The sequence below is a fragment of the Sarcophilus harrisii genome, chromosome 5 (assembly GCF_902635505.1).
Source record: "Sarcophilus harrisii chromosome 5, mSarHar1.11, whole genome shotgun sequence".
NCBI classification, from domain to species: Eukaryota; Metazoa; Chordata; class Mammalia; order Dasyuromorphia; family Dasyuridae; genus Sarcophilus; species Sarcophilus harrisii.
Genome location: NC_045430.1, coordinates 29,736,170 through 29,754,711, shown reverse-complemented (window position 1 = coordinate 29,754,711; position 18,542 = coordinate 29,736,170). Strand labels below are relative to the sequence as shown.

Sequence of the window (18,542 nt, the reverse complement as noted above, 5' to 3'; positions counted from 1 at the left end):
CTTAATCTTATTAATAAATTTAGGGTGGATGTCAGGTAAAACTTCCCAATAGTTAGAACTATCTCAGACTGTAGAAGGTTAATCCAGGAGGTACAGAGAAGCTCAGCATGGGTGTTTTTATGTGGAGGTTGAATAATCAGTCAACCTGTCAGGTTATTTCCAACTCTAGTCCTATGACGCCATGACTAAAGGGACTAAACTTCTAATATGTTAAGCTTATGTAATTTGTACAAGGAATTCATGTTTTAGGTAAAGATTGACTGGGATTATTTACTGAAGCTTAGCTTTAGAGCTAGTAGGGACTTCAGAGGCTTCTATGCTATGCTCTTTATGTTACAGAAAGTGAGACCCCAGAGAAGTGATTTCCTCAAATGTATAGATAATAAGTAGAATAGTCAGGAATTGAACTGTGGTTCATTGATTCTGAATTTAGTATTTTTTCCCTATACCCCTGTCTCTTTTGGAGAATTCCTGCTAAATTCTGAGATTTCATGATTCTATAATCTCTCCACGTAGTCAGAGGAACATTGATCAATGGTACAACTGCCAATGGCTGAATCAGATGCAGAACAGAGATAATACAGCTGAAATCCTACAAAATGAGATGCTCAAGGGGACTGGTTCTGCAGCCTCATTATGTGGAAGTTGTTCAATATTGCTTCACAGTAGAATTTCTGCAATGCAAGTACAAAGTATTTTCTATGCAAAGGAATTTAACAGCATCACAATTTCCTAAGTGGCTCTGTTATTTTATGCTAGTCAGTAATTGCCTCCTTGGTATTCAGTTTCCCCATCTGTAAAACAAAGGGGTTGTTCCGGACAGCCTCTGAGGTACCTTTCAGCTTTAGCTCTACAATACTGGGACTATGGGGTCTAAAGTTTTAATATTTTAATCTGATCTAACTTGTTCTTATCTTTTAAAAACAGATAATAATAATAGTTCAGATGTATTTAGTTCCTCAATGTATCAAGGGCATTTTATACACATTATGTAATTTCATTATCTCAATAAATCTTGTTGCTGAAGGGAGGTGCTATTATTCCCATTTTAGAGATGTACATTTAGAGATGAGGCTTTGTCCAGGATCACAAAGCCAGTTGTAATCTGAGGTGGAATTCAAATCCAAGACTTCCTGACTCTGTATTTTATAGAAAAGTTTCTTTATAGACTTTATTTTGTCAGCAAAGAATAGAACCCCATCTCCAGTAACATTCACCTTCCTCATTTCCCTTTCCCTCCTCCTGTCTCAATCACTTTTGATCTTCTTCCCATCCTTCCTGTATCATCCCATTGACTAGCCTGATAATATTCTATTTTGTACTAAACTTCTAGTCGACAGAGGATCCAGGGTATTACCATTAAACATTTCAATAACTTGTTTGAGAGTTTCCAGGGAAATTCCACTGTATCCTTTGGCTAAGACATTGATTCTCAAAGCCATAAGCATCCGGCATCTCTCTGGGATCAGTGGTTTCCCAACACCTATGAGGACATCAACAGAATAAATATTTTGTCTTCTCCATCAACCCCAATCTTTCTGTCAGAAACCAGAAGTTTCAAGTAATTTCTCATTACCTGAGGAATGGGAACGCACTAAATTGAACTGGAGTTCCCTAGGAGAGGAGAGGGAAAAAAAGAAAAAGAAAGATCAGCTCTTTTAAAATCCAATCTGGATCTCATTATTTAACAATTTCCACCAAAATTATAGAAATTAATCAGCAAGCATTTGCTAAGCACTTATGTGCCAGGCACTCTGCTAAATGTTTTTCAAATATTATCTCATTGCATCTTCCCATCAATTCAGTAGGTAATTTCCATTACTATTATCCTTATTTTAAAGATAAAGAAATTGAGGCAGATGAACAGCTATTAAGTACTTGTGGCAAGATTTGAACTCATTTCCTCCTGATTCCAAATCCATTGCTCAATCTAATATGCCATCAAGTGATCTAGGAGCATTATGAAATGAATTCACAAAAAAAAACCTGAGTAAATTACTCAGAAAAAATGTCTCCCACCTACTTTAGCTTATCAGGGGGGATGACAGTATTGGCAAATTTTCCAAATCCAGTAGTGATTCCATAGACAACTGAAAAGGGAAAAAAATATAGGGTAGATTAGCCATAGATAATAATTTCATTAAAAAAAAAACTTTATAAGATCTCAAGACCCAAAGGAGAATGGCTACCAGTTTTCTCTCTCACGATACTTTCGATAACCTCTCTGGAGTCTTGCACTCTCTTCTCAGCCTCTGGAGTAAGCTAGGAAACAATAGTTAAGGAGCTGGGTTGGGATATTTTCCCAAGGCAGGGCAACAGTGATCTCAGAGTGTCTTCCACTACCCAATATATTTACCTTGATTTTGTAGAGTCCTTTTCCTAAATTGACCAAATCCTCAGTTGTCAGACTGTCTCCATCTAAGGCGATATACTGGTCAAAAGAAGCAGATTTTAGTAAGGGAAGAACTCAATGGGTAGATTACAAGTAAGCAGGTTGAGATGGTAGCGCTTCCCCCCCAAAGTCAAGGCGATCTTGGGCTTTTTTAGGAGGCAATAATTTCTGGGAGAAGGAGGTGATAAGTTCCACTGTGCTATGTCCTGGTCAGATCACACATAGGGGATTGTAGGAGGTTCTAAGGACCTTAAGGTGAACATTGATGAAAGCTGGACAGTATATAGAGAAGAGCAAATGAAATGAAGAAAGACTTTTGCCATATAAGCAGAGGGCGTTGGAATAAGTTAAATTTCACTGTGATGACTAATACAGTAATATATTTTGCACGATTGAATATGTATAACCCATATCAAATTGCTATTTGTCTCAGGGAGTGGGAGGAGAGGGAGAGAGAGAAAAAACAATTTGGAACTTAAAATGAAAAAAAAATGAATGTTTAAAATGGTCTAATGTAACTAGGGAAAAAGAAAAAAGGAAATAAAGACCAAAAATAAATGAACAAATAAATAGATAAATTTCATTGGGAGCATTTATATCTTGGAAATCAGCAAACTATGAATTGAAAATTGATTTCTTATCTTGTTGATTATCTAGACTAAAGTGATGGAGAAAATGTTGCTAACACAATCACAATTTAAGTTTGCTTTACATACATTTTGTTTTCAGAGAGGTGGTAGTTAAATATTTACCAGCACACCCCTGCATTTAAGTGTTGTGGAATCAAGGCTATTTAGCTTGAAGAAGAAGGAAGGGAAGGATGCGAAAACTGTTTTCAAGTGTTCCAAGGGTCATCATGTGGAAAGAGGGGTTAGATTTGTTCCATTTGACCTTAAGGGACAGAATTAGGAGCTGTAGGTAGATGTTGGCCAATAGGTCAATTCAGGATTAAAAATCTCCTCTGTAATGAAAGTCATCTAAGGGGGAATGGGCCACTTTGAATGGTTTTCTTCTCATTGAAATTCTGCAGATAAAGACTGAAAAACAACTTATTAGATATTCTAATATAGGTTGCACTACATGGCCACTGAGGTGCCTTCCAGAGCTAAAATTCTGCTATTTGGTTTTTTTGGCAAAGATGCTAGAGTTTGTTTTATAGAGGAGGGCACTGAGACAGGGTAAAATGACTTGTCCAGGGTCACACAGCTAGAAGCATCTAAAGCTGGATTTGAACTCAGGAATATGAGTCTTCTTGATTTCAGACCCAGTGCCTAGTGGACTTCTACCAGAAAGACTATTGCTTAAATCCTACCTTGTCCGGTTCCCGGTATTTGCTGTATCTGGAAAAAGCTTGTTAAAGGAAACATGAAGGATATAGAGCAATGATGTTTTTACAGAAGGATAAGACGATGCTTGGAAAAGGATACAGATAAAATCCTTCGGGCTGAGACGGAATGAAGTCTGGAGACATCACATCACCTTCTATCACTGAAATGAGAAGGCCCGTGGGTCTTAAAGAGCAAAGTCAAAACACCCTCAAATCTTACAGTTAAAATAAGGTAAAGCCATGACCCGGGACATTTCTCATCAATAACTGAATTAATATAATAGAAACTGTGACTGCCTCTCTTTTTTCCCCTAAAACAAAGGTGTTTGCTGAAATAATAGAGTGTGAATCTGATCAAACACCCTACTACTGGGGGTTCAGTCTCCCACAAAAAAGGCCTGGTAACAGTGGGAAGATAGTAGAAAGGGACACGTTTAGTGAACACAGATGGCCTTATGGCTTCACATTTTCAGGCTGCAGGGTCCCAATGTCTAATCAAATGGGAGAATGTGCCACTTGAAAAACAGTATTTTTGCAAACCTTAAAACAGGATGTAAATGAGAGTTGCTGTTGCTGCTGTTGTTATTGTTATTATTGTTTTCTCTTCACATGGTGTTTTTATGTTGTTCTCCTTGAGCCCAGCTGGCCCAGGCTGCTCAGCTTGCCTCACAGGTATGGCTCCTCTCCCTGCCTCCTCCCCAACTTTTCGGTCTGTTTACACCTTATACCCCATGTCCTTTTGGTCCAGTCTGACCTCAACCTCCTTGCTATCTCTCCCACAAGACATTCCCAGCTCATGATTATGAGTATGTTTCCTATCTCTCCCCCAGGCCGGAAAAGTTCCCCTCCTTGTCTCTGCTTCCCAGCTTCCCTGACTTCCTTCAAGTCCCAGCTAACTCCCATCTTCAGAAAGTCTTTCTTGATAGCCCCTTTATTCTATTAAACATTTCTCTCCTCTCTCTGTATCTCTGTTTCTTTCTATCTTTTTTCTGACTTTTTCTCTTTTTCCCTTTGTCTCTATCTCTGTATACATCTATCTGTATCTCCATCCATCCATCCATCCATCCATCTATTTCTCTCTCTACCCATCTAACTATTTGTCTACCTTTCTTTATCTATGTCTGTGTAGTCTCTATCTATCTATCTACCTATTTATGTATCTTATCTCTGTGTGTGTTTATTTGTCTGATTATCTGTGTGTCTATCATCTATCTATCTATGGGTCCATCTATCTGTCAGTCTTTCTATTTATCTATTTGTCTATCTCTCTACGTCCCATCTCTGTCTATTTGTCTGATTCTGTCTATCTGTGTGTATATCATCTATGTCTATTTGTCTGTCTTTCTATTTATCTATGTCTGTCTATCATCTATCTCTCTATATGTGTCTACCTATCTGGCTGTCTGTCTGATCTATCTGTCCGTCTGTCTCATCTATCCATCTATCTATCTATCCATTTATCTATCATCTATCTATCTATCCATCCATCTATCATCTATCTATCCATCTATCTCTCATCTATCTATCTATCCATCTATCTCTCATCTATCTATCCATCCATCTGTCATCTATCTATCTCTATCTATCCATCCATCTCTCATCTATCTATCTATTTATCTCTCTATCTATCCATCCATCTATATCATCTATCTATCTATCTATCTATCTACCTAATCTATCTAGTTTGTACATTGTCTATCATTAGACTATGTGCTCCCTAAAAGCAGTGACTGCTTTGGTCTCTTTTTACATACTCAGGGCTTAGTAATGTGCCTGGCACATAGTAGGCACTTCATAAATATTCATCGACAGACTTCAGCTCAATTCTCAGCTCTTAGGACCCTCTTTAGGCTCAGGTGCATTTTTTGCAAAAGCACAGATTCCAATTCACAGCCAAAATGTCTATACAAATAGAAGGCAGGCCCATGAATGACAGAAATCAATAACAGTATTGGGGGACAAATTATCAGAGGATTACAAAGCTTCAAAGTTAAAACTCCTTTGTTCTAAAGACGAGAAAAAAGATAGATCGAGTAATTGACCAAAGTCATCAAGGTAATATTTGAGGCAGGATTTGAAGCCAGGTCCCTTGATCTCAGTGCCAGCGTTCTTTCTGCCATACTAAGATGCTTCTCGGTCAATAGTCGACTCAGCCCCCTAGCTTTGCCAGTCACTTAAAATGAAGAAGTTGTACTAGATGGATTCTAAAATCTATGATCCCCATTGCAGAGATGTGAATAGTTAAAAGGACAGAAAGAGATGTGTATGTATTAAAAATGTATCATAATATATATATATATAAAATATATAATTATAAATATATATTTATATGTAAGTATATGTGTATTATGTATAGGTATTATGTATACATGTAATTATAAATATATTGTATATGTTTATGTATATGTATGTTATATTATATCTGTAAAATATAATTAAACAATCAGTAAACTTTTATTAAGCTCCTGTCATGTGCCAGTATGTTGTTAAACACAAATTACTCAATATGTACTTAACACTGTGCTTGGTACATAAATAGGTGTTTAGTAACTGTTTATTGATTATACACATTATTAAGGGCATTTTTCTTTATTCTAAAGGACAATTGAATCTGAAGGGGGCAGGACAAGGGGACTATGGGCATTTTTCTTTACTATAAAGGAAAGTTGAATCTGAGGAGCGTAGGGCAAGGGAACTATGCCCAGAAATGACCATGAACTACAAACAAAAGACATCAATAATATATTTTCAAAAAGAAAGAGAAAGTAAAAGGCAAAAAGTGTTAAGGCATAGTAAGTGAGACTTAAAATACTTCTTTAAATAAAAAATAAAATAGATTTCTTCCCTTTGACCTTCTCTTTTTCCAAGAACCATTAATTAAGCAATGACACCCGACCTTCCGTAGCCTCTACTCTAAAGAGAAATCTGCAAAATAAGGGGATTGGGCTGGGTAATTCTTAAGGGTCTCCCATTGATTGTCTCTGAGAGCCAGCTTCTTTATAGTCAGGAGGCTGGAAGATCGCCAGCCTCTAAGTCAGCCTCCTCATCCCTTCCCCTCTGGGCCAATGATCCTGTTATCTCCCAGACTCTGAAGGATGTGCTGGTAGCCGCTCCCCCCTCTCCACGGGCGGTCTCTCCCTGCTCAGCTCCCACTTACCGACTTCCACAAACTCGTTGTCCTCCAAGGCGACTTCGAGCAGGTCGTCGTGGTCCAGCAGGCCCAGCCCCTTACATCTCCTCACGTAGAACTTCACATCATCCACCGAGGCAAAGCCTCCGTTGTCGGGCTTGTTCTTCATGTACCTCCTCAGGGCTTCCCGGCCCAGCCACAGCACCGTGAGGCCTTCGCCCCGGCAGGGCACGGCCAGCCACTCACCCCGGACGTGGACCGTGTATCTGGGCATCTTCTCTCTCCCGGAGGCTGTCACCTCTGCCCGGGAGGACGAGCTGACAGGGATTATGTGCTTCTGTGTAGGCTGTGACCTGTGAGAGGTGGAGGCCAATCAGAGAAGCTTCTTTCCTCTTGCCTTTCAGGTTGATTAGGCCACTGTTGGGAAAGCGCTCCATCCACTCCCCAATTGGGTCAGGAGACACACCTCCTTATCTAGGCTGGGAGCGAAAGAACTAGAGGCTGAGGTGTTATCTCCCTCTAGAAATGTTTTAACCCAGGACGGACCAAATGAGGGGGTGGGTAATATGTGAAGGGAAGGAATTGATTTTTTAAAAAGAAGTCCTCTCTCACTCTGCCCTTTGCTCTATCCCGTGCAATCAAATGCCTGCCTGATCTGAGCAAGAGAGGGGACCCGAGGCTTCAGAGGTAATTCAGTGAATGAGCTACCCCTGGAAAGAAATAAGAATATTTTGTGTTTTAAAAAAGAATATTTTATATGATATTATTGTGCAATGAGAAATGAGGAGCAGGTCGATTTCAGAAAAACCGGGAAAGACTTATGTCAACTGATACAGGGCGAAGGGAGAAGAACCAGGATAACATCGTACATGGTAAAAGCAACGTTGTGTGATGGAGAACTGTGAATGGCCTAAGTATTCTCAGCAGTACAATGAGCCAAGAAAATTCCAAACGTCTCATGATGAAAAATGCAATCCACCTCTAGAGGAAAAAACTGAGTAAAGAACAGAAGCATGCTTTCTCTTTTCCTTTCTTCGTTTCCTTCCTTTGCTTTTCTTCTTTCTTTCTTCCTCTCCTTCCTTCTTTCCTCCCTCCCTCTCTTCCTTTCTCTCTTTTTCTTTCCTTCCTTTCTTTTTTAGCAATATAACGATCTAAGAGAATCCCAAAGGAATCACGATGAAAAAAGTAATTTGCTTCCAAAGAACTGAATATAGCATGCAATTTTTTTCTCCCTCCCTCCCTCCCTTTCTTTCTTTCTCTCTCTCTGGAAGCCAATCAGAGAGACCATTTTCCTCTTGCTTGTTCAGATTGATTAGGCCACTGTTTGGAAACAGCTCTATCCACCCCCAGGCTGAAACTTCTGATATCTATCCTGGAATTAAGGCAGAGTTTTACACAAGTCCCCAAAATATGTATCTCCATAGGCACTCTCTGTGCATAAGACAATTTTGAAATAATAAGTTTGTCCAAGCTATTGGCCAATCAAGATTTCAGAGGATTGATGATTTTACACATTACCTACCTACTGTGACATGAGGGACTCTTGGCACAGAATGAGACTTACAGCGTGTTCTAAAAGTCTTTAAGCTAAGTTTCACTAAGACTTTGGGGATGCCCTGCATTTTTCATAGAAAGTTTGGGAATTTGCCTGGGCATATTTGTTAGAAGTGAAGGAAGGAGCAGGGAGACAGAAACATTTTTTTTGGTTAATGGGGAAAATATTTTAATTGATTAAGTTTTAATTAATTTTATTTTGACTGACCATGCATGAGTTTGCCAGCATAGATCAGCATATACGCTGTGATTTATAGTCCTTAGAGTCACTTGGTGGTACTGAATGATTAAATGATTAGCCCACAATCACACAGCAATCACATTAGAGGTGAGACTAGACTTTTAAGGCAGTTTCTCTACTTGTAACATTGGTAGATGGAGATTTCTTATTAGGAATTCCCTATTTTAATTAAATCTCCCCTCCCCTCAAAAAACAACAAAAAACCCAACAACCCCAGCAAGAGCAATAACAATAATAATAACCCTTTATAAATGTCATCTGATCTGGTGAGTTTATTCCTAATTCAATTAAGCTCCTAGAGGAGAGAAGTCATGTTCCCTGTATTATTGAGTATGCTGACTAGCACATAGCATTTTGTTATTCAGTTGTTTCAAAAGTATCTGACTCTTTATAGCCCCATTTAGGGTTTACTTGGCAAAGAGGCTGGAAAAGTTTGCCATTTCCTTTTCCAGCTCTTTTGTCAGATGAGGAAACTGAGGCAAACAGGATGAAGGGACTTGGCCAGGGTCACTGAGCTCTGAGGTCACATTTGAACACAGGAAGAGGAGTTTTCCTGACTCAGGACTAGTACTTTATCCACTGCAGCTCCACCTAGCTGCCCCATATACCTATAACTTCACTGACAGCCTAAATTATATGTATTAATATATAATATTAATATAACTAATACCTAATTTTCTTTCCTTCCCTTTACTTCTTCCCATTCTCCTTCCCTTACTTTAATCCTTGTTTTCTTCCTTGCCTTCCTCCCCTCTTCTCTACCTTTCTTTTTCTCCCTCAGTTTTTCTCCTCCCTTTCTTTCCTTCTTGCTCCCCTCTCCCTTCTTCCCTTTGACTTGCCCCATTTTCATAATGAACTGCTTGTCCCTCTTTAGGTAGCCTATGTCCGTCCCCATTTCCCTCAGTGATACTGGACTTACTTCAGAACCCCGCAACTGACTTTACCTTTACTATAGCTAAGAACTCTGCACAGCTCAAGGAACCCATCTGACTCAGTTTCTCCATTCGTGGAGATTACAGGGGTGCCTCTCACACATATGGCCAGACAATTACTTTTCCTTAAATAAAAATCACTGCAGGCATTAAAAAAGAAAAGGAATGGGGCATTCATTCTCTACTTAGAAGGGGTTAGTGCATGACAAATGAAGTGTTTTTGATGAAGAAAGCGTGTAACTGGTGAACTAAATAATGGAAATCAGATCTCCTAAATATAAAATTTCTGTTCCAATGTTTTGGATCTGAATTCCCCTTGGGACTTTTCTCCCAATCTTTGTAAAGTTTCATCAAAAGACTCTTACTGAGGAGCCCCAAGTGGGAGAGAAAACCAAGGATAAGTGTTCTTCAAGTATAAATAATAATAAACAATCTGCCCCCTCCAAAAGCTATTGGCTTTGGAAACAACCACCAAAATTACCAGAGGAGCCGAAGGTGGTCAGGATTTTGTCAGATGGGAAGAACACATCAAAGTCTGAGCAGTGCCAGTCTTAGGCAAAACAAAGAGTTCTGTCCAGGAAGATTCCTGACCCTAATTAATTTTGTTACAGTATTAGTTACAGTATTAGTTTATTATTAAGTAAGGTGATAACAGACCAAGAGCAAAAGGTGCCCATGCTTTCAAGTTTATTAAAAAAAAAAAAACTAGACATTAGATTGTGCTGAAGTTCTGGATGGCAGCAGTTTCCAACAACACAACCCAAGTCATGTATTGATCATAATAATACAGGAACATTTTTAAGGACAGTGGGTCGGGCCTGGATGGCTTTCTTCCTTTCCTGGGTCTGACATCTTAAGAACCACTAGTTGTGGCAAGTTCCCCAATGCTGCAGAAATTTTTTTGACAAATGAGAGGTAGCTTTAAAAATCTCAACTTGATTTATTTTGGCAAAAATCACTGATACAATAGAATACAAATCTGAGTAAATGGGAATGTGTGATTACAATAGCAATTCACAGAACGTATTTCAGTCATTCACTATGAAACTGCACGGCAGGCAGGAGAGGTCCTCAGTCCACTTTCAGATCCTTCCCCACTAGCATGGCAGTCACGGGATGCATACTAGCTTTGTGTTGCTGATAGGAACTGAGAGCCAGATCCCGGGACTTATCAAAGGCAGCGAGATCCCTGCAAAAGATTTTTACATAATTTTATATAACACATTTTATAGAACTTAACACAAGGCTAAATGATAATGTGTACCTGCTTGTGTCAACTTTTAAAAACTAATCTTCTCCATGAAATTCTCAACTGCTTTTCAAAATAAAAGCAGACTATAAATTCCAGGAAGGCAGGTTAGGCTCTATTTCTTTGTATCTCCAGTGTCCAGCACACAGCTGGTATTTAATAAATACTTCATTTAATATGAAAAACGATTCATTAAAAAAAACAAGTAAATTAAAGTTAAAAAAAAAAGGAGAAATCACAACAACTTAAATGCTGAAGACAAATGGAAACCCTTCAACAAGGACGTGACTAACCACTGCTTATTTGTAAGCTTGCATAATTCCTAAAGGTGAATAAAATACAGTCTTTAATATTCTGTGTCAAACTGGACTCAAATGAATTTAAATCACAAAATAGAAAAGTTATGGAAGCATTGTTTTTTCCCTACGAAAAATACATTTTTGTGGTTTTCTGTAACCTTTTGCCTATTCCTTCCTTACCCTTCCAGAAGGGGAGGCAGGTCTGGGTTACAGAAAGCTTCCATTTCCAAAGACTGGCTTCTCTGAAATACCAGTATTTCAAAGTACTTGTGACAGAGCTGGCATGGGTCCACTATTCCTAATAGAGACATGCAACCTTCCCATGACTTCTCAGACGATCTCAGGGTGTTGCCATCACCCACTTGCTTGTCAAGTTGGCAAGGAATCTATGTAGACATAATTGGTCAGATCTTCCGCCATAACCAGGTCCATCCCTAACGCCTCCTCAGCTCAGGGTACAATTGGCCAAAGCTCCTCAGAGTCATGGCCCATTGAATGAAGAGACACGGGGATAGAATTTAAAAGCAAGACTTACACTGTTATTAATTTCCCAATGTTCTAGAAAAACTGACTTTATAAATCAAATTTGGCTTAACTAATTTACCAAACCATAAACTGAATGAGTTGTTTTCATTTACTAAATTTAATTAAGTCAGCAGGGAATTAAGTCACCCCACAAATTAGCCATGACCATCTGGTCTGACTGTCTTTGGGAAAAATACAATGTCTGGAGTGAGGGGTGTCACAGAAAATGTCTCCAACAATTTCTTTTCTGGCTTCCTGCTAATGACTGGTTTTCCTTTCTACAGCTCCTAATCAGTCTATTAAGCATTGATTAAGTCCTTCCTGGAGTCCCTGAGAGTGAAGCGCCCTACCCATGAGCAGCAGAGGCAGTGCTCAGAACTGTACTCCTCAACCCTTTGGGAATATTCAGATTTCTAAAATGTGACTGGCTTCCCCCCAACCCTGGCAAATAATTCTAGACTTCTCATTCTCACTCCCTCCAAATCTCCTGGGGAACCTGGCTAACCCTCTTCATTTACAGGTTCTGGCATCCTTACAAACTCAGAGGGCAATAATAGAGTTGATTATCTCTGTTATCTTGGATCTCTAAATAAAAGCCTGTCTTCTCCATACAGTGAAATAAGTTTGATAGATGGAGAGCTGGCTTGGCATCAGGAAGCTCCAAGTTCCAGTTCCACCCCTGACATGTGCAGACCATATAACTCTCACAGAGTCACTTCCCCCCATGGGGAGGGCTCCGGGCCAGGCTCTAGATTGTAGGTGACTGAGAGTGGCCCAGATCAGGGGAACCAGAGCTCTGGCATCCATCTCTAGCCTTGTTCTCACCAGCATCTGAGATGGAAACTACACCGTCTTGGTGATGTTTGGGTGCCTTCTGGAGAAGCACCGAACCTACAGAGCAGACTGGATTTTCTTCAAACTTTCTAAATAACCTTTTGGGGATTGCCAGGAAATGCCCCTGATGACAGCACTGGGAAAACCTGATCTTTTAAAAAAGCATTATGGATAGACTTTCCTCAAAACAGAACTAGAAAACATAACCCCTGGGCCACAACAAACTTACATCCCCATCCCTACGTGGCTACCTTGGCTCCCTCCCCTGAGGCCTCCCTTCAGCTTGTGATTCCCCCATAGAACAGGTGCTCCCTGACCCGTCTTTGTCCCCTCAGAAGCCTGCACACAGGAAGCAGTGTGTGCTGGCCAACTAAATCTATACTAAATGTGGGGAGAGAATCGATGCAATCGGCCCTTCCCGCCATTGTGCTGTTAGTGCTCAGAAGACATTCTGGACATCGAGGGGTCTTACTTGAACAGGGGCCGGGTAAACTTCAGTCTTCCTTGTCCTGTGGCCATTTCTAGAGCCAAGGGCACGGCATCCTCCCACTTGGACTGGATGCAAAGGCGCAGCCACCTGATGAGAGAAGCAGCAGACAAGGCTTGGTCAGGGGTGGAGAACTGGAAAGGGCCTTTGCCGGGCCCTGAATCCAATCCTTTTTTTATACAGGAGGAAACTGAACCCTGGGGAATGAAGTAACTTGCCCATTGTCCCCAGGTGACTTTCAATGACAGTAAGGATCTACTAGAACTACCGATATTTTCCAAGAACCCGACATAACGGGAAACCAAAGTACCAAAAAGTTAAGTCCTGGAACAAGATCAGTTTAGAAAACTCTGATGGATGTCAGAACAAGGCTCAAATCTCAGTGTACCTAACTTTATCCCCCTAATTCTCTTGTGTAAAATCACTGTCAAGTACTAACAGCTCATTCTCAGAATGGACTTATTTATAGCAATAAAACAGACAGAAAACAATTTCTAAATCTGTTAAAAACCCTTAGTACTCCACCCAACTACTTTTTCTTCCTTGAAGATTCCTCAGGCTCCCAAGAGGATGCACAGTACAGGTGCTAAGGAAATATGAAATTCTGCTTCCTAAAGTCACTGGGATCTAACAGTACCAGTGTGAATTTTAATTAGGAATGGATGAGGTGCTCTAAGTCCCATAACAGCAAAGATGGATCCCATAAGTTTTGGAAGAAAGCCTTTTTGCCACAGGATCTCTTCTCTCCGTCACAGCAAGGGAACGTGCGCGTGTACCACCAACAGGAGGAGCGTGATCCCCCAAGGGAGCTCCCGGGAGAGGCGAGAGGAGCCTGACAGCCAGTTTCTCTGCCTCCCCCTTCCCAACATCTCTGTGGAACGCCCCTTCCTTCGAGGTATATGTACACATACCTGAAGCGAATCTCAGAGTTTTTAACAGCATTGAAGTTGTATACCTCCTGCATTCGCTGTACGTGGGACACTGGAATTGGTGCCTAAAAGAAAAGACAAAGTGTCACAGGCCACTTCAGCTGTTTTTTGGAAAGAAAAAGTTGGAGAGAAGCATGACTTCAGTTGAAATACCAAGAATTTTGCAAACCAAAAAAATTATGCTGGATATGACCAAATGACACAATGTATTCAGGACAGAGTAAGCTCTGTATGAGTTTATCATTAACAGAATTCTGCGGCCCAGCAGGGAGCTGGCTGTGAAGCCATGGAACGCAGGTCAGAGCCTGCCTCTGCACGACTTGGATATGCGCGCCGCTTCTCAGAGCCCTGGGCATCTCTCAGCAGGACAGGTGCCAATCTTATTGCTAGAGAGGCTTTCCTCACTGCAAGTTCCCTACATGAATGAAATTACAGGTCCAGTCGAAAGAAAGCTCTTCACTTTAGAGTCTGAGAAGAAGTAAATTAGGGGAGAAAAAGGTCCATTACTGCTCTCAAAGTTAGGGCACAAAATAATTTTGGGAAAAGTAATTTTAACACTGTCTTACAGTTCAAAGCCAAAAATATAGAGGGAAGAATCAGAGAATCCAAATGTAAGAGAAGGGATACGCCAAACACTGGCATGTTTGAGACAGCCCACAGAGTGAGGGTTCCACTGGTTTTGAAGCGCTTCAAACAGACGACTGGCAGCATGCCCTCTAAAGCTTTATGGATTACAGCTAACACACCGGCTGTGCAGCTGAAGCTCACTTTTCTTCTGTAAGTGATTATGATCGTTGAAACCTTTCCTCAGGGACCTTCTCTCTCCCCCTGGGACCCTGGGATCATCCTGGTACCGGGCCAGCAGGTCATGTCCCTCCTTTCCCTTTGCCACAGGATTTCTTCTCTCCCTGTCACAGCAAGGGAACGCGCGCATGTACCACCAACAGGAGGAGCGTGACCCCCCAAGGGAGCTCCCGGGAGAGGCAAGAGGAGCCTGATGACCGGTTTCCAACTCTGCCTTCTCTTGTTGGAATGTAAGCTCCTTGAGGATAGGGGTTATTGTGCCTGCTCAAGCACTGCATAAATGCTTTTCAAATCAATTTGAAACAAAGCATCTATATAGGGTTTTTTTTGTTATTTTTTTTTGGGGGGGGAGGGGAAAATGACTCAACATCTTCCATACTTCTCTTAAAAAGCAGAGTACAAAACTGGACCCAAAACTGAGCTGTCCCAAGTGCAATGATTGTAATGGAAAGGTTACAAATTATTTTCCAAATTACTGTTTCTTATAAGATCACTATTGCTTCTTCTTGATGTTCCAACCGGGTTTTTAAGACTGAGGCTTATTCCTATTCTACCAAGCACCAAAAGCCTTCCCTACAGTTACATATGGAGATCCGTCTCCTGTGACTGGGGTCCACATGGTGTTTCTTGGCCAACTGACTGACTTGGCGTCAGAGGGCCCCCAAGGCCAAGGGGGATCTGAACAGGAATTCCCTCTCCCAACAACCTCAACCTGTCAGGCCTCCCTCGAAAACCTCCAGCCTTTTCCTGGGAATTCTGCTAAAATTATCCATTACCTTGCTGTAGTTTTTGCCCGTGCCACCATTTGGCCTGTGCCTGGAGTCCCTCTGTATTTCCCCCTCACCTCTCCCTGCTCTCTCTTGTGATCCACAAGCTATGACATCCTGTTGACCAATTCTCTTGAGCCTCTTTCCGCCTCTTATCCTTGTATTTGGCAGAGAATCTGTGCTACCTTCACGAGGGGAATATTTTAAGAATAAAATAAGCCAGGATTCAGCCTCTAATTACATTAAAAGACAAGATGGCTTCCAGTACTAGGGCACATTGGGAAGGACATTTTCCCAAAGTCAGGGACCTGCCACTGACACATGGAAAAAGGCATGAGCCCTTACCATCACACTATTTCAATATAACTAGTTTCCTCTATAATCCCTTGAATTTTGCTTATGCATTTAAAAACATCATTCTGAATAGGGGTTAAGGCTAGAGGGGTCCAGGACACAAGAGTAAAGATTAAAAAGCCATTTTCTGTAGCATTTCTGGCCAATGGTCATCCAGCCTCCACCTGGAGAGCTCACACTTCAAGGAAAAGAGATCAACAGGACTTAAACACCACATGTTCAAATTCTATTGGAATAAATTACTTTTATAGATAATTTCTTCCCCAGTTTTTTGGTTCCTCTACCTGTGATAAGCTCTTGGCTTCCCTCCCCTCCCCCCACCCACCATTTTTATTTCCAATACTTTGACATAGAGCACTTACTGCCACTAGCATCAATGCTAGAAACTCAATCAACTGATGAGAAGACATATCCTTTAAGTCTGCTGAAGAAAATGTGCCCAAATCATCTTCTTTGGCCTAAAAAAAAATCCCAAAGGCTCATTTAATATTCAAGTTTAAATGTAATATGTAATCACATATATTAAGAATCTGAGCAGAATCCAAAATACAACTTCCTGTATAAATATAACTTTAGTTTTTAGAACTTCTCAAAGAACCAAGGATGCTATTACCACATATCTTTAAGAGGGAATAGAATTTTGAATGGATTGTTTCCTCTACTGCCTCAAAGAGATACATCAGCAGCATCCATAGTCTCTTGGGGAGAAACTATGAAAATAAAGGTTAAAACAAACAGAAAATGAAAGAATTGGGGTAGAAGTATTGTTTGGCTCCTAGAATTCCCAAGAAATTATAATGCCCCAAGAAGCAGAAAAATAAATCATTCCCTTGCTTTTTGCCACTGGGAGTATTTTTTTAAAATAAGGTATATTAAAAGTATACAAGGTAATTTACATGTGGGCCAAGGACCAAACTGTATATTTTTCTAAATACCCTACTGGTTAAAGGTTACATACAACCCAGTGTTTCCCTTTATCTCAGGATAATCTATTTAATTCTAATTATCATGAAATTATTGCTTATATTTAGATTTCCTAGGAAAATACTTTTCCAGAAATTTGCAAGATTAATAGCTATTAAACATAATTTACCAAAAATTGCAAAAACATCATTTTTAATACATCATTTTAATTCAGGAGGACAGGAAAAAGAACTGGTAACTGTGGCAATCCCCTCCATCTGCCCCGGGTTCTGTTTTCTCTTCCTTCTTTCTGCTGATTAGTTATTCGGCACAAGAAAAATAGGAGAAAACATACAGCTACTGTAATTCTCTTCTCAGGCTTAGCACAATGCTTGGGACACTAATGTTAATAAGTGTACGTGGATTTGTTAACTAGGCAGCTGGTTTCCTTTTGATGCTTTTGAGAAAAAAAAAAATTTGTGACCTCCTCCCATCATTAAAAACAACTGGAGGGCATGTGAGGAACAGGAGTTTGAATCATCCAAAGGTTTCTAAAGCTTCAGCAATAAAGTGCACGTACAGGTCCACTTTATAAACCGGAAAGTTATGTCTGTAGTAACAACTTACATTTACATAGCAATTTAAAGTATACAAGGCACTTTACATATATTATCTCATTTGATTCTCACAACAACCCTGGGAGGAAGGTGCTATTATTATTAATCCCATTTTTCAGAAAAGGAAGCTGAGACTGAGACTGATTCAGTGACTTGTTCAGGATCACTCAGTTGGCCGTGTCTATGACGGGATTTGACCACTAGAGTCCACTACACCTTGTTGATTCCTTTTGGCTGACGCTCTCACACTAAATCCGTCAGAGCACGTGGTGGATTTTATTTTTTAGCCAAGCTGAGGACCAAGTCCAAACCTCTGGTCACTGAAGTCACGGCTGTAGCCAAGATGCCACCCTATAAATGTGCCCTGGCATCCCCAGTGAGGCAGTGATGGAAGCTCAGGGCCCCCTGACAGATCTGCTTCCTTCCAGGGCAGAGAGATCCAAAGTTACAGCAGCAATTTTCCCAGAGAAGGCAGCTAGGTGACGTCACAGACACAGTCTTATTTGTTGTTGACCTCGGTTTCCTTAACTGTAAAAGGAGGAATACAATGGCACCTATCTTCCCGTGATTACTGGGAAATTCAAATGATCTAATATATGTAAAGTGCTCCTGAAACTTCCAAAAGCACTAAGTAAAAATCATCTAACAGTAGTAGTGGTGGTGGTGATGCTGGTAGTAGTACCAGTAGTAGTAACTTAATTCAAGCAATTAACAAGAATTTATTATGATTATTCTAAAGGGTCAGATAAAATTATGTTACCTGCTTTAGGGCAGAAAGAAAAGGCAAAATCTTTAATTATCTTTTTTAACATTCTCAACAATGATTTAATAATGGTAACTTAATTAAAGTTTTGTACACAAACCAAAAGAAAAAAAAAACTGCTTAGATTTCAAAAGTATGTTTAAATTACATATTATGTTACACATCGAAAACCAAGTCACTTAAATGAGTTAAGCAGCATCTGTAAAATGGGATGATACTTAAATGTTTCCCTTTCTTCTCCAAGCTACTCTGCAGTAATAATCATTCTGAAACCCAGAAAAAGATGCCGAAATGTAAGCTTATTATTATGAGCACTAGCATATTTTCTATGGTAATACCTATGATTGCTACATTAATAACCATTTAAATATTTAATTTATGCAATAGAAGAAGGAAGAAAATATAATTCATAGCTACTTATCCATTGAATAAACT

General features: G+C 40.1%; 2 protein-coding genes across 2 annotated transcripts in view; both read right to left on the bottom strand.

Moving 5' to 3' along the window:
* HAL (histidine ammonia-lyase) overlaps window positions 1-7,271 on the bottom strand; it is a 38,777-nt gene extending 31,506 nt beyond the window's left edge. Inside the window, exons 1-8 of the mRNA XM_003771045.3 lie at window positions 6,877-7,271; window positions 3,820-3,880; window positions 3,705-3,732; window positions 2,357-2,431; window positions 2,190-2,262; window positions 2,024-2,090; window positions 1,577-1,614; window positions 1,358-1,483 (exon numbers count right to left, since the gene is read on the bottom strand). Coding sequence (XP_003771093.1) covers window positions 1,358-1,483; window positions 1,577-1,614; window positions 2,024-2,090; window positions 2,190-2,262; window positions 2,357-2,431; window positions 3,705-3,732; window positions 3,820-3,880; window positions 6,877-7,123 — 715 coding nt within the window. The 5' untranslated portion in view covers window positions 7,124-7,271. The remainder of the gene's footprint in view (window positions 1-1,357; window positions 1,484-1,576; window positions 1,615-2,023; window positions 2,091-2,189; window positions 2,263-2,356; window positions 2,432-3,704; window positions 3,733-3,819; window positions 3,881-6,876) is intronic.
* A 3,221-nt stretch (window positions 7,272-10,492) lies between these two features.
* The window catches only part of LTA4H (leukotriene A4 hydrolase), a 37,043-nt gene continuing 28,993 nt past the window's right edge, over window positions 10,493-18,542 (bottom strand). Inside the window, exons 16-19 of the mRNA XM_031940960.1 lie at window positions 16,187-16,282; window positions 13,882-13,964; window positions 12,956-13,060; window positions 10,493-10,765 (exon numbers count right to left, since the gene is read on the bottom strand). Of these exons, the coding sequence (XP_031796820.1) occupies window positions 10,648-10,765; window positions 12,956-13,060; window positions 13,882-13,964; window positions 16,187-16,282 (402 nt within the window). The 3' untranslated portion in view covers window positions 10,493-10,647. The remainder of the gene's footprint in view (window positions 10,766-12,955; window positions 13,061-13,881; window positions 13,965-16,186; window positions 16,283-18,542) is intronic.